General features: G+C 47.0%; 10 protein-coding genes across 10 annotated transcripts; 4 read left to right on the forward strand and 6 right to left on the reverse strand.

Moving 5' to 3' along the window:
• Positions 1-131: 131 nt before the first annotated feature.
• N7458_000037 (uncharacterized protein) lies at positions 132-2,025 on the forward strand (the record flags this gene model as incomplete). The annotated part of the gene is made up of 6 exons (XM_056903431.1): positions 132-368; positions 435-916; positions 972-1,277; positions 1,360-1,396; positions 1,451-1,674; positions 1,728-2,025. 6 exons carry the CDS (start codon positions 132-134, stop codon positions 2,023-2,025), a joined length of 1,584 nt encoding a protein of 527 aa, XP_056771198.1.
• A 1,610-nt stretch (positions 2,026-3,635) lies between these two features.
• On the forward strand, positions 3,636-5,273 carry N7458_000038 (cytochrome P450; the record flags this gene model as incomplete). The annotated part of the gene is made up of 4 exons (XM_056903432.1): positions 3,636-4,041; positions 4,111-4,172; positions 4,233-4,743; positions 4,798-5,273. 4 exons carry the CDS (start codon positions 3,636-3,638, stop codon positions 5,271-5,273), a joined length of 1,455 nt encoding a protein of 484 aa, XP_056771199.1.
• Positions 5,274-6,732: 1,459 nt separating this feature from the next.
• Positions 6,733-8,880, forward strand: N7458_000039 (FAD binding domain-containing protein; the record flags this gene model as incomplete). Its single annotated transcript, XM_056903433.1, has 5 exons — positions 6,733-6,931; positions 6,984-7,064; positions 7,128-7,276; positions 7,333-7,949; positions 8,013-8,880. The coding sequence occupies 5 exons, from the start codon at positions 6,733-6,735 to the stop codon at positions 8,878-8,880; spliced, it is 1,914 nt and encodes a 637-aa protein (XP_056771200.1).
• Positions 8,881-9,435: 555 nt separating this feature from the next.
• Positions 9,436-10,512, reverse strand: N7458_000040 (fumarylacetoacetate hydrolase family protein; the record flags this gene model as incomplete). The annotated part of the gene is made up of 4 exons (XM_056903434.1): positions 9,436-9,637; positions 9,708-9,804; positions 9,908-10,253; positions 10,318-10,512. 4 exons carry the CDS (start codon positions 10,510-10,512, stop codon positions 9,436-9,438), a joined length of 840 nt encoding a protein of 279 aa, XP_056771201.1.
• Positions 10,513-11,808: 1,296 nt separating this feature from the next.
• On the reverse strand, positions 11,809-13,067 carry N7458_000041 (VOC family protein; the record flags this gene model as incomplete). Its single annotated transcript, XM_056903435.1, has 6 exons — positions 11,809-11,840; positions 11,892-12,001; positions 12,060-12,304; positions 12,380-12,483; positions 12,543-12,591; positions 12,648-13,067. The coding sequence occupies 6 exons, from the start codon at positions 13,065-13,067 to the stop codon at positions 11,809-11,811; spliced, it is 960 nt and encodes a 319-aa protein (XP_056771202.1).
• Positions 13,068-13,734: 667 nt separating this feature from the next.
• Positions 13,735-15,555, reverse strand: N7458_000042 (fungal specific transcription factor domain-containing protein; the record flags this gene model as incomplete). The annotated part of the gene is made up of 1 exon (XM_056903436.1): positions 13,735-15,555. The coding sequence occupies one exon, from the start codon at positions 15,553-15,555 to the stop codon at positions 13,735-13,737; it is 1,821 nt and encodes a 606-aa protein (XP_056771203.1).
• An 82-nt stretch (positions 15,556-15,637) lies between these two features.
• On the reverse strand, positions 15,638-16,126 carry N7458_000043 (transcription factor domain-containing protein; the record flags this gene model as incomplete). The annotated part of the gene is made up of 2 exons (XM_056903437.1): positions 15,638-16,041; positions 16,105-16,126. 2 exons carry the CDS (start codon positions 16,124-16,126, stop codon positions 15,638-15,640), a joined length of 426 nt encoding a protein of 141 aa, XP_056771204.1.
• A 1,059-nt stretch (positions 16,127-17,185) lies between these two features.
• Positions 17,186-18,193, reverse strand: N7458_000044 (amidohydrolase family protein; the record flags this gene model as incomplete). The annotated part of the gene is made up of 2 exons (XM_056903438.1): positions 17,186-18,081; positions 18,139-18,193. 2 exons carry the CDS (start codon positions 18,191-18,193, stop codon positions 17,186-17,188), a joined length of 951 nt encoding a protein of 316 aa, XP_056771205.1.
• Positions 18,194-19,131: 938 nt separating this feature from the next.
• On the reverse strand, positions 19,132-20,006 carry N7458_000045 (protein tyrosine phosphatase-like domain-containing protein; the record flags this gene model as incomplete). The annotated part of the gene is made up of 4 exons (XM_056903439.1): positions 19,132-19,190; positions 19,260-19,393; positions 19,507-19,723; positions 19,751-20,006. The coding sequence occupies 4 exons, from the start codon at positions 20,004-20,006 to the stop codon at positions 19,132-19,134; spliced, it is 666 nt and encodes a 221-aa protein (XP_056771206.1).
• A 1,445-nt stretch (positions 20,007-21,451) lies between these two features.
• On the forward strand, positions 21,452-22,532 carry N7458_000046 (zinc-binding alcohol dehydrogenase family protein; the record flags this gene model as incomplete). Its single annotated transcript, XM_056903440.1, has 2 exons — positions 21,452-21,771; positions 21,884-22,532. The coding sequence occupies 2 exons, from the start codon at positions 21,452-21,454 to the stop codon at positions 22,530-22,532; spliced, it is 969 nt and encodes a 322-aa protein (XP_056771207.1).
• Positions 22,533-22,764: the final 232 nt, after the last annotated feature.

A 22,764-nucleotide genomic window follows, 5' to 3' on the forward strand; every position in this document is an offset into this window, starting at 1 on the left:
GTGCCATCCCGAAACCACCCAATATCGCGCAGGCTTTGCTACGTCCGTCTTCCTTCTTTATATGTTTATGTCCTCTCTGTTTTATCTAACAATACTTCTCAGATGCCAAAAAGCAGTCCTGCAAGGACCCCATGTACGCCAACCCAACAGACTCGGACCCAAAGACTCAGTGGACCACCTCTGGTGCCGATAAGCTCTGGGATGCGCTCGTCTATGAGTACCAACAAAATACACACAAAAAGTACAAGTCTTTATCGCACTACGTTGCAGAGGCCTTGGGTGACACTGCTGCAAACTTTGACTGTGCCATCGGTGCTCTAGATTCCAATGATGGGAAGAATGACTGTCTCACTTATGAAGGGAAATGTGTAAGTTCTCTCTTCAGCTTGCTTATTGAAGATGACAAAAATGGTTACACAACTGACAATGCATAGAACCAAGCCATTGGGCCGGCTGGATACCTGATTCTCAATTCTCTCTCTTCAGTTGCTAATGTAAGAAGCGCTATCTGTTTCTTTTGGTATAAGATGTTCAATACTCACCTGCTACAGTTTTATTCCCCATTCGCAGAGCAACTGAGCCTCGCCGAGGGTAAAGATTTGACCTCTGTGGATGACATTGCAGAAAGATTTGTCAAATACAACAAGCCCAAGATGTCAGCGGCTGAGATTATTGGCTTTGTTGCAGACTTTCTATCACTCGGTGTAGGCCAGATTGTCAGCAAAGGTGTCGAATCGGCCGTCGGTCCTTTGACCAAGGCGACGGGTAAAGGCGATGTGGCCCCGGATTATGTGTCATCACAGGTCGCTCAGTATTATAAAAACCAGCTGAACAACTACAAGCAAATGGGCAATCAAATGGCCTTCGAGGTCACCACCGTCGCTGGAGAGTACATTAGCGCTGGCAAGAATTTGGTGTATGTGACAAATTTGTTAAAGAAAGGAAGAACTAAAAAGCTGACTTCTCAACAGGGAGGGAGCCACAAGCATGATCACAGAAGCTAGTTCATTCATGAAGCTTATGGACTCCATTTCGGACCAATGGGCCAAGAATATTAATGGCTACAGTACCAAGCTATTTGACGGGGCCCTGTCGGCTGATGGTGTTACGGCTGACGGTGTCTCTAACTTTGCTACACTATCGAACATGTTAGAGGACGGCAGATTCAGTCGCGCCGTGAGGCCGCAGAATATCATCGCTAATGCCCAAAAGGCAATGTATGCCCAGTTGATTCCAATCGCTCTTCATCAGAATGATGACTCGCGCCCAACGCTCATGTAAGAATTCCAAGAGTATCCTTCCATACTCGGTCGCTAACAGCATCAGTGTCCGCCCTTACGCTTGTGATGATAGTAGCAGAGCCAAGAAGGATGAACTTTTTGGTGAGATGTTCCACGTACGTCTATCTATCGCTATTTTCCAATTTTCATTGTTCTAACTTCATAAACAGCCTTACGGATCAGATGAGTGGAAGGGAAGCGCAGTGACGGTCAAAAAATACCCGAAACTGTGCTTTTTCTTTGTAGATGCCAATAAGAGTGGCGCTGGTGGTCAAACATATCGCTTCGAACAGCCCAAACAGCAGCTGAGTGTAATCGATGGCATGACTCATAATGAGATGACTGGTGATCAATCTGTCGTTGGAGGTCTTACCTTAGAAGTTCTTGCCCAGAGGTAAGTTACATCGCCTACAAAAATGTAATTTCAGCATCTAATTCTCTATGCAGCATACACGAGGGCTTCCTCAAGAATGGTAACAAGAAGGATGCCTTCAAGATCGAGAAGAATCTCAAGGCGAATGACCCGACTAGCCTTTTCGATAACGAACTCACTGCACCTGGCCTTTACAATGCTTATTTCAACGAATGCGGAAACTTTGATCCTAACTCCAACCTTGACAAGAACACTGACATGGACGATATTTCGGAAAATATTATCAAAGCAAGGGATTGGAGCTTTGCCGATTCTAGCAAGGGATACCCTTGTATTCCAGGTGTTAAGAGCCCGTATGACGGCGATAAGTAAGAGATGAATATCAGAGTGATTGGAAGGATAGATTTATGTTTCTTGCTCAATAATGTTGGACAAGTAGAACTACCGCATTTGTATGTCGTTTTGCAGTTTCCTTTTGTCTCAATGTACTGGGGTCGGGCGTGTAATTTTCACATGGAAACTATGAACGATTGCGACTTCTGGTCTTCATTTATCTTTGAATATTAAAGCAGCTGTACAGATACTACGATTTAGTAGGAGAAGGGTCAGGAATACTACAGGGAAGAGCTCTTATAGCCGCGGTCGGTCATCAGGCAGTCAGGGCGCGGGATTTCCTAATCGGGCTTAGAGGGTGGTGCCCTCCCCAGCGAAAAATGTATAGAGGCAATAACTTCGATTGTCCCCTGTAACGTGGGGATTTTATACGTTGCTTGTCGGCTTCTCGGATAATAATACGTAAAAACAATACCTTTTTGCTTTTCTCGATTATTAACCGCGGTTGTTACCCTCCGCTCGCTACTAGAGAAGCATGAGGCAATCGGGCCTCTTATACCCTCGGTCTACTAAAGGAAATTCGGTTAGTGACTCTGTATAATATCAAGAATAAAGGAGAATTTTGAAACGAGGAGTCTCGGCGCCTTATTGTGGAGGTCCTCTTCGCGATTGTCAAAGATTGTGATCAGGGAAACCGGGTTGAAGGTTGACCACTTTGCAGGAGGGCAACGAAGTCGTAAGTCCAGACGTATACCACCAGTAAAAACGGTCCCTATTACTCAAGGAAGATCTACCGCTAAGCTAAATGTAAAGTACGGCATTACAAAGTATGGCCCAGGAAACAATTCGTGAGTGTACAAAGGGGAATCTGTTTTCGACATTATTTTGATCTTACTATACACACTCATCCCTTCTTTTGTGAATCTCCACTCTGTAGCCTTCAGCGCTTAACAGAACCAGTGTCAGCCGCTGCCTCTCAGTTTCAACTAGATCATTCGGTTCCCCTTCGGTAGGATAACCTGGGTGAAACCTTGTAGTATTCTGATGATCGTGTAAGAAGCCTCCATTTGGGCAAAACTTTCGCCCAGACATTGTCAGACTTCTTAAATGACAGGGAAATAAGTCCAGCGGACATTCCTAAATGATGGGTGGTGGGGGCGAGAACTGGTCATCATACCACGAGCCCCTCCCTAAGCATAACAGCGTGCGACCACGAAGTTTGCACGAAGTTTGCGCGAAATTGGCCCGGAATGCTTAAACCTTTGCCCACAGGCCCCGCATCTCCACCTCTTTCTACGGGGAAACCTGGAGTCGAACTACCCCGGTATAATTAGCAATCATCGGCTTCCCTGAGGCTTGGAGGATGAGGGTTTGATTCCACAAATCCTTTTCGAACTCGCAACTATGCTCGGTGTCATTCTCGTCCCGTTCGCCCTTTTTGGTTTGTTATACCTGGTGCTGACAACTGGGAGAAGAGCCAAAAGCCTCCCTCCAGGTACGACAAGCACTAAGGGGTGTATTGAATTGAGCGACATAAAACTGAGATTTCCTTTTACAGGGCCTCCAACATTGCCTGTTCTTGGCAATCTTCATCAAATACCAAGGAAGGGATCTTACTTGAAGTAATTAACCGCGGCTTATCCAGCTCCATGCCTGTGATAACATTTGGATCTAGATTCACCGAATGGGCCAAGCAATATGGTGGTCTTTACTCTTTGAAATTGGGCACCGCAACAGCAGTCATCATCACTGATCGCCGTATCATCAAAGAACTTGTAGACAAGAGGAGCGCCAAATTCAGCAATAGGCCAGCCTCATATGTCTCTCACGATCTCATGACGTCTGGAGACCATCTCCTGGTCATGCAATACGGACAACAGTGGCGATCTTATCGGAAACTAATTCACCAATATTTCATGGAGTCTATGGTCGAGAAGCATCACATTGAGGTTCAGAACGCTGAAGCAGTGCAGATGCTCCGGGATATGTGTGTGCGTCCCGATCAACACATGCGTCACCCTAAACGTTTCAGTAACAGCATCATTATGAGTTTAGGTAGGCTCACTGGACAAAAGCTTTTCCACGACTTGAAACTTTTCTAATTGTCACCAACGCCTATTGCAGTATTTGGTTTGCGGACGTCCTCAGTGGATACCCCACACATGACTCGTCTGTATGACATGATGGTGAGGGACGATTGGGTTGACATAGAAGGAATACAAGCTGATGAATTTCTTGTGCTATAGGAGAACTGGTCTCGGTTAATGGAGCCTGGGGCTACTCCTCCGGTTGATATTTATCCTTTTCTCCACTACATCCCCCAGAGACTATTTGGTAACTGGGTCTCGAGATCACAAAATGTGGGGGACGAGATGAATGAGCTTTATGCGAGTGTGCTTGACCGTGTTCAAGAGCGCCGCAAGCTGAAGGGAAGTAAAGGATCGCTCATGGATACTCTGCTAGATCAAGAGGAGAAAATAAACCTTAATCGCCATCAACTCTATTTCCTCGGTGGCGTACTGATGGAAGGTGGATCAGATACCACGAGCTCCCTCATCCTCGCGTTTATCCATGCTATGACCAAATGGGGCTATGTCCTTCAGAAGGCTCAGCAGGAGATTGATAGTGTTATCGGTGAAGATCGAACCCCTGTTTGGTCAGACTATACACAGCTGCCGTACGTGGCGACCATCGTGAAAGAAGCCCAAAGATGGCGGCCTGTTGTACCTCTCGCTTTCCCCCACGCTGCTGCGGAAGGTAAATTGCTTTTGTACTATGGCATAGAGTTTTGAAGTTGACAGATATGTATAGATACTTGGATTGATGGTTACTACATCCCCAAAGACACCACTGTCATTATCAACTCGTGGGGCATGCACCACGATGAAAAGCGCTTCCCGAACCCGGACACATTCGATCCCGACCACTACAAGGGCCAGACTACGCTTGCTCCCGAGCTAGCCGCTGCAGCAGACTATGAAAGCCGTGATCACTACGGCTATGGCTCCGGCCGTCGAATCTGCCCTGGTATCCACCTCGCTGAAAGGAATCTTTTCTTGGCGATTGCCAAACTGATCTGGGGATTCTCCATCCAACCCAGCTTGAATGAAAACAACCAGCCAATTGAGTACGACTTCAGTCCCGAGACTGGCTACAGCGAAGGTTTCCTGGTTTGCGTGAAGGACTTCCCTTGTGTGATCAAGCCCAGATCGGAAGCCCGACGGGCAACCATTTTGAAAGAATTCGATGTGGCTCAAAGACATGTTTTCTCTCGATTTGATATCTAGAATCATCTATCAATCATCAATCAAATGGTACCTTTGTTTGTTTTACACATTATAGCTTAGTCTATCCAAGTCCCACCCCCCAGGGCGCGCCAAATTGACATTGTCCCCTGTGCAGCAATTTAGTTATTCCCAAAAACGTTTCCCTATTAAAAAATCCAAGTCTTGAGTAGTGTACAATCGAATGGACTTTTTACAAACATTGGAATACCTCTATAATTGACTAAGTACATGAAAGTGTGCCCCGTTCGACCCTATTTGGCGACGATGATAGACATCAAGTCATGGGCGATATAAAAAAATTCACTTTTCGAAGCCGTACCTCGTAACTGGTGGACAACTATCAGAACGCCGCCGGAGTCATTTGGTACTCTCGCTCTGTCCAACTTACTGGTCACTTAACGTTCCTAGATATGGCAACTGAGGCAGTGGGAGTTCTCTCTACGATATTTTATTCTCCAACCGACCTGAAAAGGCAGAGCTATGTTTGCCCGACCCCAAAATTATTGGACGTCGGCACGAATAGCGAATAGCTATATTCGTAGTCACTAATACGTAACTTGATCCCATTATGGACATATGGATTAATTTGAATTGGATGATGGATCGTAAATGAAAGAGTTAAGCCTCAGGTCTTCGTCCCGGTATGGAAAAACGTTCCAGCCTCGACCAGGGAGTGGATATTCGGACGAATATTCGTAGAGGTTTGCAAACTACGAACATGACTACAAATATATTTATGCAGAGACTAAACGTTACATTCTATAGGTCAAATAATTCACAGTACATGATTCACAGTCTCATGAATAGAGGGGATGCGGGGTCTTGTGATTGATGTTCGTGTTCACGGTAATTCGAGGGTGATCGACCGAAAGTTCGGGGAAATTCTCGCACCTTCGGAACGAGTTCGGGGTCTGAGAGGCTGACCATGATTTTTGAAGTCTATCGGTCGGTACCTGGGTACGATGTAATGGGATTTTGTCTCTCATTCACACGGGAAGTCCTGCGAGCCTGGTTGTGTGAGGATATGAGCGCCGTGAATCTTTTGTGGTTAACAAGGGAAGATATCGAATGACGGGTGAGACGTTCTGACCTACCTGTCGTCGACACAAGGCTTCCTATCATCTCATTCATGTTTCTATGGCGGTGCTGGAAATCTCAATAGCGGGAGAGTGGTTTTGCGAAATCTGCACGAGGTTTTCCCGAGAGCATAATAAAGTAGATACTAGATACCGGGATAGCAGGTCTATCTTCGGCACAATTTAGCTATACCCAACCGCCTGACTGACCGACCCTTGGGCTCCTTAGCAGCCGAACTAGACAGCTCCACAACGAATTGCGCACTTACAACGGATACTGTTATTTATTCCACCTTTCCCTCAGAAAGTTACACACATTCGTCGTACAGACACGGTACTCATTTAGAAACACGTCCCTACTGACACATATATCTTGAGAGGAAATGTCGCCGTATATTGCGAACGATAACGACGCGACCCGATCCGACGGAGCAGAAGAGGCGCCGGGAATAGACGGAATGGCAACCACCGCCGTGCGAAGCTGTTCGGTTCCAGCCTCCGATCATGCAGTCGATACGGAATTCCTCATTGTCGGGGCAGGTCCTGCCGGGGCAGCCTTGGCTTGTTTTCTCGGTTCTCATGGTATGTATCCGTATCGGTATGCCTGTCGCTACTTAGTACTAAACCTATGAAGGGCTGAAGGGCATCATGATCAGCAGCGCTCCAGGAACAGCGAATACTCCTCGCGCACATATTACTAATATGGCGGCACTAGGTCAGTAACCTGCCAAGGTAGAAAATACTGATTCGTTGTTGACACATTGACTTGTTCATTCAGAGTGTTTACGGGATATTGATCTATATGACGAACTAGAAAAGTTGGGATCCACTGGGGCAGATCATATGCGACACACACGATGGTGTCATAGTATGGCAGGCGAAGAGTACGCACGTATTCATTCCTGGGGGAATGATCCTAGAAGAAAGGTTAGATCAGTTGTTCCTTGCTTAATTTCGAGAAGAGTGATTGACGCAGGACATAGGGCGACTATGAACTGGCTAGCCCGTGTAAACCATTTGATCTGCCGCAGACGATCTTGGAACCGGTTCTGGTTCGGCATGCAGCTTTGAAAGGCTTCAAGTGTCGCTTTGATTCCACGCTTGTTTCTTTCATTATCGACTCGAAGACCAACCTGATCACTGCCACTATTCACGATAAGATGACAAACAAGGAATACCAGATCCGTACAAGATATCTTTTCGGGGCTGACGGTGCCAGGAGCGAGGTAGTGAAGCAGCTTAGCTTGCCTCTAGTGGTTCAGCCTGGTCAAGGTACTGCAATCAACGTGCTGGTCAAAGCCGACCTTTCCCATTTGGTGAAAAACCGAACTGGCAACCTTCATTGGGTAATGCAACCAGACCGAGAGCACCCGGACTTTGGCTGGATGGGAATCGTTCGCATGGTGAAGCCATGGAATGAGTGGATGTTTATTCTGTTCCCAGGCCGCAACTATAACCGTTCTCAAGATAAGCCGTCTAGAAATGAGTTTCAAAAGAGAGTCCAGGAGTTTATTGGCGATGATACACCTGCAGAGATCTTGGATATCTCCACGTGGTATATCAATGAGATCGTCGCAGAGAAATATTCAGAGGGTAACATGTGAGTGTTGGTTCGGTCGGTCTGATTAGCGTGACATCTCTGACAACAACCTTTTATTCCCAGCTTCTGCCTCGGGGACGCCGTGCACCGTCACCCTCCATTAAACGGGCTTGGATCAAACACCTGTATTCAAGATGCTTTCAACCTCGCCTGGAAGGTCGCATATGTTCACAAGGGGCTTGCGGCACCGTCGCTTCTATCCACCTATTCCATTGAGAGGCAGCCTGTGGGTCATTCGATTATCATCAGAGCAAACCAGGCATACCGAGACCACTTCCTTGTGTGGAAGGCACTAGGCATGTTACCCACGGACTTGTCGGCGCGGAAAGAGATTTTGGAGGAGTTAAAGAGCGCGACATTAGAAGGGTCAAACCGCCGCCGTGCCTTGCATGCGGCAATCAAGCATACCGCTCATGAATTCCATGGCCTGGGAGTTGAAATGAATCAACATTATGACAGCCAAGGAGTCTACACGGCTGATGAGCCCACTCCCTATGCGCCACTCAGACGGATGGCCGAAGATAGTATCTTGTTTTATGAACCAAGCACTTATCCCGGATCCCGATTGCCTCATTCCTGGCTCAACAAAGCAATCCCGGGGAAGGCTATTTCGACAATCGACATTGCTGGCCATGGCTCTTTTGCCCTCCTGAGTGGAATTGGAGGTGGGCGATGGAAAAAGGCAGCTGAAACGGTTGCCGAAATCCTTAAGGTGCCGATACAGGTGCATTATATTGGATTTAGACAAGATTGGGAGGACGTTTACTTTGAGTGGGAAAATTTGCGAGGCGTAGAGGAATCAGGAGCCGTGTTGGTACGGCCGGATCGATTCGTTGCATGGAGAGCACCGGAAGTTCTCCAGGATGACGGAGCATGCAAGTTAAAGCTTCTGACAGTTATGAGAACAATTCTAGGATGCCTCGATGTATAATACTCACAATCTTCTGTTTCTACCGGTCCCGGTCCGCTTTAAATATGATGGGTATAGGAAGCCACAGCTTTGTTATATTGGGCCACTCTTCGGCCCCTCTTTGGAAATTTTATATAAAATGAATATACTGATAGAGGTTTATTAATCTGTGTCCTAATGTTTAAAATGAGTATAGTACGTTGTGTACAAAAGTTTGCGCTGGCATCTGGTTGAGATCCTCATGACGCTTTGATCCAAATGATTTAGTCTGTATCACTAATGATTTTACAACCTCCCCTAGTGATAATCTGAACATTGTTCCACATCATATTTTTATCGGGCAACTTTGCATAACGCCAGTCTGCGAGAGAAATATTGAACAAACTGAAAGGTATCTCGTGTAAAATTATGTGAAATGGGAATGTTTTCATTAACAGACAACTCCATGGAATTTGGGCATCTAGGCATATATGATGATTGCTATTACTATTACTATTGTGTGTCCGGAAAGAAAATGGCAAAAGCTCATATTTGGTTGGAGAATCATTAAACAATTTCTCTCTATAGACGTTGCTCTTACTCATAGTAGACCTTGTTGATCAACGTGCCGATTTTCTCAACTTCCACTCTAATATCATCGCCGTCTTTCAGGACGACCTTAGGTTTACGCATAGCGCCAATTCCAGGACCCGTTCCAGTCATGATAACGGTGCCTTTTTCTAGAGTTGTTCCCTGAGAGAGATATGCAATGGTCTTTGCAATATCGAAGATCATTTCCCTAAATCGATCATGTCAGACACCTTGGAGAGTTGACACAGTGGCAGCATCGGCTATCAGGGTAGACTAACGTAGTGTTTGTGTCTTGCACCACATTGCCGTTGTGGATAGCTTTAATATGCAGATTGTGCGGATCGCCGATGGTAGATGGAGACGCAAGAACTGGGCCTAGTGGGCAAGATCCGTCCAGACCTTTCCATCGAATAAAGGGTCAACTCTGGGTTGACGACAAACTAATAGACTCCGGAGACAAAGGGGTGACTTGTCTCACCTTTTGAGAAGGACCATTGGCTGTTCTTGAACTGCTGCGTTCGAGCACTAACATCATTGCTGCAGGTATATCCCAACACATACTCCATCGCCTCTGACTCTGGAATATCTCGACCGGACTTGGACAGAATGATCGATAGCTCTGCCTCATAGTCACTAGAGCCATCCTGTGCAATTTTTGGCACGTTTATCTTTGCGGGATAGGGTCCGTTGAGTGCCGTGCGCGGCTTGACAAAAAGGACCGGCACATCCGGAATGGGCATGTTTGCCTCCTTGGCATGGTCGCGATAGTTTAGTCCCATGCACCGGATAATGGGCACTTCTTCGATTCCAATGGGAGCCAGAAGCTGTTTCAAACGGACCACTTAGTTCGAATGTTGGATTCCGGGTGTTAGGATGCGGAGTACATACTCTGGCAATGTGCACAACGGTGTTTGTTACCGTGCCATCGAAGATCGACCCTTTGACCAACTTGACCGCAACCCTCTCGCCATTAAGCATGGCGATACCAACATCTGGATACTTGCTTGAATCGACTTCACCAAGGTGAATTTGGCCATCTTCTTCGCTAATGAACCTCACGAGGTTTGTCCAACTAGGAGCCATCTTGAGAAATTTCTGATTCAGATATTATCTGCAAAGCTGGACAAAGGTCGAGAGTTATTCCTCACGGAGTGTGATAGTCGGGCACGAGCCATGGCGGGCTTTTGAATTTCTCGGGTTAGACCACGAGCGGGACAAATCGATGCCGATGGCCCCATTGCAAGACTTTGGAACAATTTCGGTCTATTTACACCGGAAGATCCCCTATATGCAACGTGAATCTGGAGAACAGCGTTACAAGAACCAGTCCCCTGCCCAACTCGGTATCACTGCTATAGTAGAGTGACGAAGTGCATACTACACGAAAAACCTTTGATTGGAATTAATTTTCAAATTCCATTCGTTTTCTGCTAGTGGCTGTATGCCTTCATATTGTACAATTAGTTCGAATCCAAAACGTGAAGAATAACGACTGAGGTGTGGGTTTTGGCGGCGTCAACTTGAGATGGGTGCAAATACGTTTTCGGGCGGACTAATTTCGGTGTAATTTTTTCGGTCGAATGAAAAGTAAGCTCGGACTGACAGAGGGAATAAAATACGAATGACATCAGCCCCAGTAACATTAAGCGGCTAAAAGAAGTTGTCAGAATGAGGAATTGATGTACTGGCTAGTATTGAAGATGTCTAATACAATCAGTTGATTTTGATTGAAGATGATATTGGTTGAACCCTCTTGTGAGTTTGTATTAACTATCTAGTTTCGCTAGGTTAATACCATACGAATAGTTGGGGAGATTGGGTTGACGATGAACAACATCCCAAAAGGGTCTTAGTGGTATTTGACCACTCCTTCTGCACGAAACAAGTGACTATCGCGGTAAACTGACTCGACATGATAACATCGGGATTTTCGGGGGGTTCAACCACCGCAATGCATCCAGGCGTTGCCCGTGTTTTCGGACAGATTCGCTCTGTAGTTAATATGTTGTCATCTCCTGTCAGTCCGGGTGGACCTGAAGAAAATCAAACTCACTTTCTACGCTTCTAACCCAATCCTTGTCCAATATTGGCCTATCGCCTAAGGTGCAGCGTGCCTTTCGATGGTCCAGTTGCAAAGACCCATCACAAAATGCAAGAATACACTAACAAATTAGTGCCATTTTTGTTTGGAATTTCTCTTTCGATATTGAAAAACGCCCACACAAATCCTAAGAGTAGCTGTCTACCGAACATATATTCTGGCTATGAATGAAGAGATTGATACTCGCCTACTGTAGCAGCAGCGAGATGTATGCCACGTACCAATATTCTCTCTGATGATGTTGGGAAATGGGCGATGAAAGGGTATTGCGATCAATGTTACTGTAGAAAGGTGGGAGGAAGGTCTGGGCCTAGTGATAAATTAGAACAATGGATAAACTGTATTATGCTCAGAGACCTACCCCAAACGTGCAAATTATCCGGTTTGGCAGGGGTTCGATTTGTCGGTTGTTGGTCATTTACCAAATCTCCATCCACGTAATGCTCGATAATAAAACGAGAGGTGTCAAACCTTGGATCAAATGTGAGTTGGGATTTTCCTTTGATAGAAATGATATAATGAGACATACCAATAATCGAAGATCTGACTTCCCATGATATGACGTCCAACGCCCCAGCAGTTCTCATACCCCTTACTGCGGAGCCAGTCGTGACCGAGCACTTGAGTGTCAAAATCATGCGTCTCAAATGACGAGTGGTGAATGTGAGACTTTGGTCCTTCGAAAAAGAAGAAGCAATGGTGATCGACCAACTCAGAGCCGCGGTCCAAATGGAGAAAGGTAGTTATATCTCTTCCGGTAGAGTCGTGAATTAGCTATATCATGTTGTAAAAGACCCTTGGTTAGCATACGACGGGCCTCACAAGGAGTCAAACTAGGGACAAACTAACATCGCTCGGCTTGAAGTTGAATCGCGTGGTATAGAACTCAAACGCCTTCGCAAAATCGGTGACACACATTCCGAAATGACCTAGTTTGTGCACTGGTGCAGGGCCTTTGGGTTTTCAAGGATTCAATAAGAGTTCCTAAAGAGTACTAGATTGTGCCACATACCCTTTTCGAATCGTTGTGTTTGGTTCCCTGGCCGGTGTTTGTCTGTTGGCTTGGGGAAGATCAGAAGATTTTCGAGGAGCGAACTGTACAACAAAAACCACTTACAAAGTTGAAATTAAGCTGTGGAAGCACCTTCTCATCGGCATGGGACTTTTGTCCATGAACAAGGTGAAATGGAAACTTATCGACGGGGTCATAGAAAGTGACGCAGCGACCACCACCTGGCGCATTTCCTAAGTCATAGATCCCAGTCGCCCCAGGTAGCTTTGTCGCAGCAAGCAGATCAGATTCGGATTCCACGACGAAGGCTGCACCTCCAAATCCATCTTCTTTGCCATGTCGCGCACAGTACACGAATGACTCCGAACTGGTTCCACGGTAATAGATATCCTTGTCCACACGCTTGACTTCCTGGAATCCGAAGTCCAGTAGGAATTCATGGGCTTTATCAATCTCTTTATGAGTGTAGTAGACATGCGCAATACGAATCAGGTTGATTCGAGATTCATTGCTTGAGCCTGCCATTTTCGTGACTTTTGAGTCTTCTTGAGCAAAGCTTGGGAAACACTACTGAGCGGCACGAAGATCCAGATAAAAAGTATTCAAGCGGTATATTTCCCTCAAGTAAACCAGAAAGACAGCCTAGCGCGGCTGATGTGATCTATACTTCATAACAGATTGGCAGTCGTGGAACTGGGGTCACGGGCTCGCGCGAAATTATCCCGACTCGCACGGCCTATCTTCGGTCTGTTCGGTTAGAGCGGAAAAGAGGGTAGCAAGCAGAGAACTTTGATGGTTAAGAATATGCTGATCTCTAAGTGGACAGCTTCTTACTGTACTCTTGGTGTTGGAATATCTTCGCTACATTTGTCAAGTCTTTAAGAAAAGAGTGCATTCAACGAAGAATATCAAAGCTGCAGCGAAAAGGAGGGAAAGAGTGTGTGAGCGGAGCTCTCACTTGTACCAATATAGGTAACCGTATGTTATGCGATCCCATCACCGAGGCTCTGATCCTCACAATCGTAATATGAACTAGAGATATCGGTATAAGGAACATTGGAACGAAGTATGTGTGAATATTTTGCCTTCGCTTACTAAGTGCTTTGCCCGGGAAGGATGAGGTGAACGATTGTGTAAAAATGGTGCGAGGATCAACCCAGCAAACAAGCATAAGAGTGCATTAGTATGTAGATCACCCAGCAAGTAAATCATATATTCCACCAGGAAAGTCAAAGGTAGGCCAGTCGAAGGCCTGATCGAGCTGATATATTGGATTCTCCAAACTAGAGTTCGTGGGCTCGTCTGAAATCTGGTTCCTACTGGTCTCTAGAGTCAGGAAGTCGAGCAGTTCCATTCTCTCTGGCCCGGGGCGTAGTTGCGCATGGTTTTGAGCTGTAATGTCGAGTCCGGCATAAGTTGAGGCTGAAGTGGTGAGCGGGACACTGGGTGTTTCGGGTAGGTATTGAGAAGCTCGTCTGGGTGTTCGCGCTGTCTTCGCGTCGCGCTCGATGTGGCGGCCCTCATGATCCGAGGAGGACTGGTCGATCATTCCGGTGTCTTCCGATGCTCGTTTTGAGGTTTCTTGAGCGGATGGATAAGCTCGATTCTCCGGCCTTTTGTGCCTAGCTTCCAGTTGCTCCTCAATTAACTCCAGGTTCCTCTGGAGAGCGTTTTGAATATCCCAAAAATGAACGCATCGCTTATAAGTCAAGTAAAGAACGTCAAAGCGCGACTTTATTAGGTTTCGATTGGATTGCGCCCGAGTGAAATGTTTACGAACCAGCTGCACCGCCGAGGCAAGCCATATGGTGCTAGATAAGAATGGATTAATATGTTGAATATGCTCCTCGCAACTTCGATTCACGATGTCCAAGATGCAATCAGCTGCCTCGTAATATTGTTGAAGCGCTCCACTTTCTGTATCAAGCGGACTAAAAGTACCCCGGACAGCAGAATTCCCGGAAGGATGACGGCCACTAATATCAGGTCGACGACTCTGAGGTCTGAACGCGTCATACCTGTAGATCATCAAACGAGCTAGCTGGGTCATGACGAAGATATTGTAGATAGAGCAATGCTGCTGTCGTTGAGATTCCAACTGCCCTTGTATTGGCGCCCCAAAAGCCAGATACTGATCGCGATAATTGAGATGACTTGGTAAGGCCAGATTAAAGCATCGTACCGCATTTGCTAAGATCTCCAATTTTTGACCAGTCTCCACGGCCGATTCGGGTATTGAAATCCGGTTATTTGACTTTGGCTGGTGATAATCTCGATGACCCGTGGAGGACGCCCCCTGTGCGTCACAGGCGATTTGGGCATCTTTCATGAGAGAATTGATGACGAGGAACCACGCTTTCGGTGACTGGTTGCCACTCTCCTGCAACGCCTTCCAACGTTCGTTTGTGTTGGTCTCCATAAAACAGCTTGAAGTAGAGTGGCCTGAGAACCAGTGAGAGTTGTCAACTGGAAGCAATATTTCCATTTGGTTCCAGTCAATGGCAGTGGGCGTCCGACGGATGGTACTGGCAAAGACATCCATTTCCCAGATGGCCCAGAAAGCACGACGCTTTTCTTCATCTTCTTGCCACCGGTGAGGATCCTCCATTTTCACGGCCTTCCTGGAATCAAGAAGATGCAAGTTTGTTTCGTATATCAAACTGACACACAGTCCTATAGATCTCCATGCCTTTCCGCGAACACCCTGGGTCAGTCGGCAATGCGTTGCAACAATGAGAGCTTGTATAACGCAAAGGGGCGGCATCTCATCGCCACACTCCGCGAGGGCCTTGTTTATGTACTCGAATGCAAGGTCGATGAAGTCTGCAGGCAGTCGGTGACTCTTTGCCACGGAATGAACTGCGTCGCTAGCTAAGTTGTTTGTTCTTAAGGCACCAAAGCGTGAGGCATAACCAGCTATGGCCGCCAGGAGGGCAGTCAATTGAGAATATGAAGGGATATTCGAAAGTTTTTCTGCAAATGAAGGTTCATGGAAGATATTGATGGAGACCATGTTGTCGAAAAAAACTCGAATTCTGTTGGTGCAATTAGCTTGTCTATGTTCCACTTCGACAACTCAACGGTAGCCGATGTCGTTACATTTCATTCATGGCAGCTTGCGAGACCCCTAGCTCTGTGCAGGCTTGACGGCAAAGACCTGTGTGTTGACCATCTTGAAAGCTCGGGCTCTGCCTCTGGGCCTGATCAGGAGTGGTGACCTCGTGTGATGGATGTAAAATGAAAGCGAGGTCGAGCGTATTCAACTGTGAGGTTCGCTGTTGCGAGCTTCCACGCATCTCCATCCCAGTTGTTGTCTCAGTAAGATCGGCCCGGACGGCGGGGAGCAACTCTTCTTTCTCCAGCCCATCGTCCAATGGGTCGAAATCTCCATTCCGTGGGCCACTGAAAGGACCAGGTGGCGGTCTAGAATGCGAGTTAATCTGTCGACTCTGGGATGTCTCATTCTGTCGTCGGCGTTTTCTCTGCTTTTGCGAAGACCCTAGATCTTGTCAGTGTACCTCCAACTTGCCGCGGTTTTTGGCAAAATGTGAGCAGTCCATACCAATTTTAGGCCCGGGTTTCATCGAGCGAAGTGGATAATTGCATGTCTGACCCGTTTGTTCACAGACCATGCACCGCGGAAATGCCCGGTCACTGACAACTGTTACTTAACACGCACCTCGGAATGACTTGATTCAAGTTGTCACGTACCACTTGACCTTACGCCTAGCCATCAGCACTCGCAATGAGCCCTGTTTTTTTCTAGTCTCGATAACGTGGAGTGATACTTACTTGCGACACGAGTGACAGGCCAAATCAGATAACGGCATTCTTGCGAGAGGCTTTCTAGGCTGTGCCCACATTCAAATGGCTTCAGGCGACATTGACGAGGGATTGAAGTGAGAAAGGAGTGTTATGTCTTAGACACAGGATGATAGGTGCTGGTCCGCATCACAGGCCATCACCATGACAGCTAGTTAAAAATCCAAGAGGCAACTAACGTAGCAACTAACGTAGCAACCCCGCAGTGTTTAAGATCCAAAATGCACGTGTCCCAGGAGTTCCTCAGGCTCCAAAATCACACCGAAGATGGTCCGATGGTGACGTCATTCTTCATTAGTTATGCCGATCAATCCGAACATCCTCACAATTAATGCACCATAGTTATGGATTTCTTCTCTGATACACTCATTTCAATACTATCTAGACAGCGAACCGCCCACCTATCTACTACATCAACCTTTCTCTTCCGTCAAATAGCCTCACCAGATAGGCAATAGGAGTGGGAATGGAGCGTTTCGGTATCTTCCAGAATACAAGGTGCTCATTTGTAAACCATATAGGCTTGCCGCAGCACCCACCCATCTCCAAGCCTATCCTTAAAGACACCGCAAGAATGGCTGGGCTTAAATATCGGCCCCTCATGGTCCAGCCCGACCTCAGAAAACATCCGAGAGCTTGAACAAGGCCCAGCTAATCGATGAGATGACATTTTTGATATTTCATCGTTTTTCCGAACTCAGGATTATGGGCTTATAAATACATATCAGTGTGAAGTCACGAATAATTGAATTCAATGCGTACCCCACCCCTTTTCATTTTCTTCGTATTGGCAATTCTCGAAGCAAATTGCCATATCCTCACTAGGAAGCAAGACGAGGGAATAGTCTGAGGGCATTGCCACGGCTGATCCCCTCTTCTGCCTGCTTCGACAGCGTAGCTTCATCCAGCTCCCTGCTAAAACGTCCCACCGTTGCCTCAGGGGCATAAGGGAAGTCGCTTCCGAAAAGAATATGGTCTGGGGGAGCGAACTGCTGTAGCAGAGGCAAAGCAAACGTAGAATCCGTCAGTGCCAAGTCAAAATAGAACATGCGCGCATTCTCTATAAAATGTTCAGGCGTCATATCAGAAAGTCCGAGGTCTTTCAACATGATCGCTGGACGCCTAGCCAGCCACGGGAGATTACCGCCAGCGTGGGACAAGATGATCTTGCAATGACCGTACTTGCGAACAGTGTCGGTAGTGATAATATCCACAGCTGTGCGGGTTGTCTCATGCGGATAGTCAATCATAGGTTGGGGAAGCACTTTGTTGACGAGGTTGGTATCAACTGGATGAGTAGGGTGGATAAATACCACTGCGGCACGCCGATCTAGCTCCTCCCAAATAGGCTGGATCTTCGGAAGGCCCAAATAGTAGTTACCATCACCATAGCGGGTAAAGAGAGTTACTCCATCGGCTTGGAGTTCATCAAACGCATATCGAATTTCCTCTAAAGCTGCATCGGTATCAAGGATATCCGGGAGTGCAGCAAAGAAGCCATAGTTCTTAGGATATTTGTCCCTCAGGGATCTGCCAAACTCATTGCATTCTCTGGCGAGACGGGCAGACTCAACTCCCTTGAGGATACTGGTACCTGGAGCAGTAACGGATACAATTGCTGTTTCAATGTCGCAGTCCTGGCAGATCTTTTGATCGGCGTCAATGTTCCAAGCTGGCGTCGGCCATCCGGAAGGGTCCCCGCCAGTTTTATCAAGGGCTTAATATATGATGTTAGCCTCCTTAAAACTTCTCAGTGTATTGTAGGTAAGCCCACCTTGCAAGTATGCCGGGGGGATATAGTGGTGATGAACATCAATGCGTCGCGCCATTGTCGCAGTTTCTTACTTTGGCTTCTTGTGGTCTGAGTAGATGGGTTGAAGGCTTCAGATCGGCGGGTGCTCGAAAGGCTATATATGCTTTTGTCAGTTACAGCTCTTTCTGAGCTGAATTGCACCGAAGACAGCCCGTCCGAGTACCGCACGCACATCATGACACCGTACCAATCATGTTATTTTGTAATTCCAATTGTCTCCGTCATCTTGTACCTCCTAGTACCAACTCGGCATCTGCGGAACCCGAACCCCGAACCTTAAGCGTTCCACCATAACGGGCACGAGTCCTGCCGTGGGTCGGGATATCCGACATATCCAACCAGGCATTGGTGCCTCTCTGCCCATCCGCTGGAAAATGGGTCTGTATAGATCCGAGTGGTTCTTAGGCGAGATTTGTCTCACCCTGAATTCGGCCACATATGCTAAATGAGTGTCCTGAGCTACATATACAGTCCTCCACGCTCGTACAGGTTCAAGGATTATCTAGACCACACGTTCTCCAGCTTCGTGCATTAGCACAAAATGTGGCCTATACGTGGAATGTGGTACCTCATAACTATGTATACCCCAAGTCGTAATTAAATTCGTGGCTATATCTAGGCCAGCCTCTGATTTGGTTAGAGGTGATAACAAGTACACTTTACTTTGCAGCTATGAACTAGGTTCCAGTGTCAACAGATGATATTCAGGGTCACCAGCCGATTTCTAATACTTTATCCTCATAAAATCGCACTATGGATTTGCGGCCCATCGTTTCGCAAACTATGAGGAGCTACATTATCAGGTGTTACCTGATTGCCATAGTCTCATTTGCTCCGTTCTAAACTCTTAGTCGTAGAGAATTTTTATCCCATGTCCTGCTTCTGGGAACACCTAAATGAGATGAACGCCCATCATCCCAGTCATGTAAGATGACATGTACATCAGTCATTCGCTTATTGAGTGAGGATCTTGCGCCGCTGCCTTAACATGTACTTATACATCATCACCGAACCTATTCCGCTATTGTCAGATTCTTGTTTCGTCGCGTCATTGGGTCAAGCGTGGATGGGTGGAGACTCACCAGGAACATATAGCCCTAGGAAAAAATAGAACACCCCTAGTACTGCCATGTTGCTTATGGATTTGGTAGCATTGTACATGAACCACCATTCACTGCTAATTCCAACTGGATAGAGTACCACAAAGAGGGAGTATCTGCACAGAGTTAGCTGGTTCCCCAGCCATCAATCAACCCGACATCGGGTACGAGTATTATGCTACCTGTAAGGGCATAGTAGACCCTGTTAGTACTGTCAACAGGAGCTTACCTGAGCCATTTCAAAACAGCGATGTTATCCAAACCGGCTAACATGGTTGCAAAATATGAATACCGAATGACATCCGCAGTTGACCACGCAAGTAGCATGGCTGCGTAAGCGCTCGAGGAGGAAGTTGTTTCAGGGAACGCATAGTTGACAGCCCAGACCTGAGTTGAGCGAGCGAAAACTTGAGTAAAGGTTGTAAAAACAGGTGAGCGTGTGATTCCTGAGATATAGCGTTAGCAAGATGGACTTGGGAGGTGGAAACAGAAGACTCTACCACATGCCGCATGGATGATCTCCGCAACAGCCAAGGTTTGTGTAAGACGTGTCCACGGTTCAAGAGACGTGTATACATTTGAGACGTCGGACGATGACACTAATATGAGGATCGTGGTAATGAGGATTCGGAGCCATAGTGAAGCACAAACAGTGTTATAAATGAGTAGATAGATTCGATTGATTGATGAGGGAGAGCGGGGATGTGGCTGATGGTTGGTTGTTGACATATTTTCGTCTTACCATGCAATAATGCAAGGTTCACAACTGTCACAAATCTAATTAAATAGATAATGTCTCAGGGTGAGTCGGGATTTGTGATTTGGTGGAATTTTTAGCGTTTGGCTTTGGCAGCCTTGTCACGGGACTCGGGCTGGGCCTTAGGATCTCGATCGCGTTTAACTCGACTCGGCAAAGCTTCGTGGCTCCTCGCTCCAGGCCACAGTAGCATGGATCAATTCAATCGGCTTTTCCTTCCGTTTTTTTCGGGTATAAGAATTTTGTTGGATTTTGTACTTTATCGTTTCTATACTATAAACAAGTTCATTCGACTCGCGAGTTTTGATAGGTTATAGCTCCGATTCATGTTGTTCCATTTCACGCCAAATTTTTGGGACATTCCGATGAAATTGCGGCGAAATATATATCGGGCCAACCGACCTCCGGGCACAGCACAACTATAAAGTCATAAAACGTGGAATATTTTGGGAATTTGGTCGAATTACGTAGTCCTCGCTACTAAGGAATACCTGGGATCAAAGGGTTGACCACGCGGACGGAAAATATCACAAAAGAACTATGTCCTACAAGCTCAACATAACTACAAGGAACAATACTTCGTTTGTTCGAGGGCTGACATCGGCCCGACGCGACTTGATTGACTCTAAGGCGACGCGTCTGTCCGCTCGGAGGTAACTCTGTAATCCCTGCAAACAAACTGTACGTGAAGATAATGACGGCTTCGTGACAACCACAAGTCGTGTTGCGACCGGGAATTCTTTGAATCAAGTTGATTCAAATATGACAATCAATCTCCTTGTATATAGACAACTTCAGAAGAAGTATATTGACAATCGGCCCATCGACCGAAAGCGCAAAAGCTCTACGCCCATCAGAACGGGGCATGAATGCAGGTGGAAGCCGGATCTCAAGTTGGACACAGTGCACGTCGAATCAACTTGAAAAAGGGACAAAACATTGTTCTTCTCATCCAGGAACCGTTCCAGTTGAGTACATTTTCCTAGGACGGGCTCTAGGTGTGAGCTCATTACCTCATAGAAGATGGGTTCACTTTGGCCCCCGGAGACATCTCTATCTTTGTCTAAATCCGAGCATGCCTCAACTTAAGTCCGCTAGCGAGATCATCTCTCCCCACTTCAAATAGCATATAAAGAATTCCATGACCTGCATCTGTTTTGTATGTTCTGGCCGCCAAAGTTTTCGCCAGTGTTAAGGATTGGTCAAACTTGAACGCCAGAAAGGGCCACGCCGAATCTTAGGATCGGGTCTTGGCCTAAGAGTGTAGTCAAAAGATTTCGCCTTTGTATGTTATTTGGCGTTCTCTTTATCATCGATTGAGAATATACTGAGTGCCCTGCAGGGATGATCTAAAAGGATGGCTTTACAGTTCACCAAATATCTCGCCCGCCAGAAAGGGAGCCCTTTAGAAGCGATCATGGCCCCGAAGCCTTCAATACTCCAGCCGACCGAAGTTTTGATTCGCGTTAAGGCAGTGGCTATCAATCCAGCTGATTACAAGATGATTGATCTGGGCCACCGGGTCACCTCCTGGCCTCTTGTTCCCGGACTTGACGGGGCGGGCATTATCGAACAAGTGGGCGATGAGGCGGGGGATTTTAAGATTGGAGATCGCGTCCTCGCGTTCTTCACAGCTGGTGATCGCTCGGGATCATACCAAGAGTACGCCGCGGTGCAGGGAAAAGACGTGGCCAAACTTCCAGCAAAGTGGTCGCTAGAGCAAGCATCTACTTTGGGGTTCGTCGCTACTATCCCATGCCTTTCTCCCCGTCCTCCATGCCGCCTGGTGTTTCACGTGGAATCTCTCTGAGCTTAATCCATACTAACTTTCGCCTCTTTTCACCTCAAGTGTATGCTATCTCACCGCAGTCATGGCTCTCGGCATCGGGTTAAAAACCCCTCTTCCATTCCTCGAAGGCGGGCCAACTTCAGGGCTGCAGCCTTCTTCTGTCTTGATTCTTGGAGGCAGTTCTGCGGTCGGCGCAGCCACAATTCAGCTTCTTCGCCTCGCTGTTCCCGAATGTAAAATCCTTGCGACCAGTTCGCTTCGGCATCACGACCACCTCAAAAATTACCTTGGAGCAGATGGAGTTATCGACAGGAATTCGGCTTCATTGCCCTCGGATGTAAAATCGGCCAGTCCAGGCTCTCATGGCGTTGACGCAATTGTTGATGTTGTTGGCGCCGGCCGCACGCAAAGAGACATCTTCGAGGCTCTGAACCCTCATGGTGCCAAGATATATGCACAGGTCTGGACAGGAGACGACGAGATTCAAGCGCCCGACTCGGTGAACTCGATCATGTTTCGAGGCCGCGATCTCCCCCAGGTGCCAGGAAATCAGAATATAGTTCGTACTCTGGCGCAATTATTGGAGGAGGACAGATACAAGCTCCCTCTGCAAGTACATCATGTGGGGCATGGGCTTAGTGCTTTGGAAAAGGCCCTCGTATTGATGCGCCAGGGCGTTAGTGGGGAGAAACTGGTCGTTTCCATCTAGTATGAGCTTCACGTCCGTTATTGCATGTCCGATCACGCCAAACTACAGGCAATATCAAACCCGACGCTGGAGGTTTCACTGTTCCCTAGTTCTATAGATGTTATACTGGTCGTTGATACTAGAACCTGGTGAAGAATGCCCCGCCGTCCACTTGTTGATCTCACGTAAGACAAATTCTGGATCTGCAGCCATTGACCCGTAAACTGCCACCTCCAAGAAGTTTGTTGTGGTT

Source organism: Penicillium daleae (assembly GCF_028827525.1).
Source record: "Penicillium daleae strain IBT 16125 chromosome Unknown utg000001l_segment0_segment0, whole genome shotgun sequence".
Taxonomy (NCBI): Eukaryota; Fungi; Ascomycota; class Eurotiomycetes; order Eurotiales; family Aspergillaceae; genus Penicillium; species Penicillium daleae.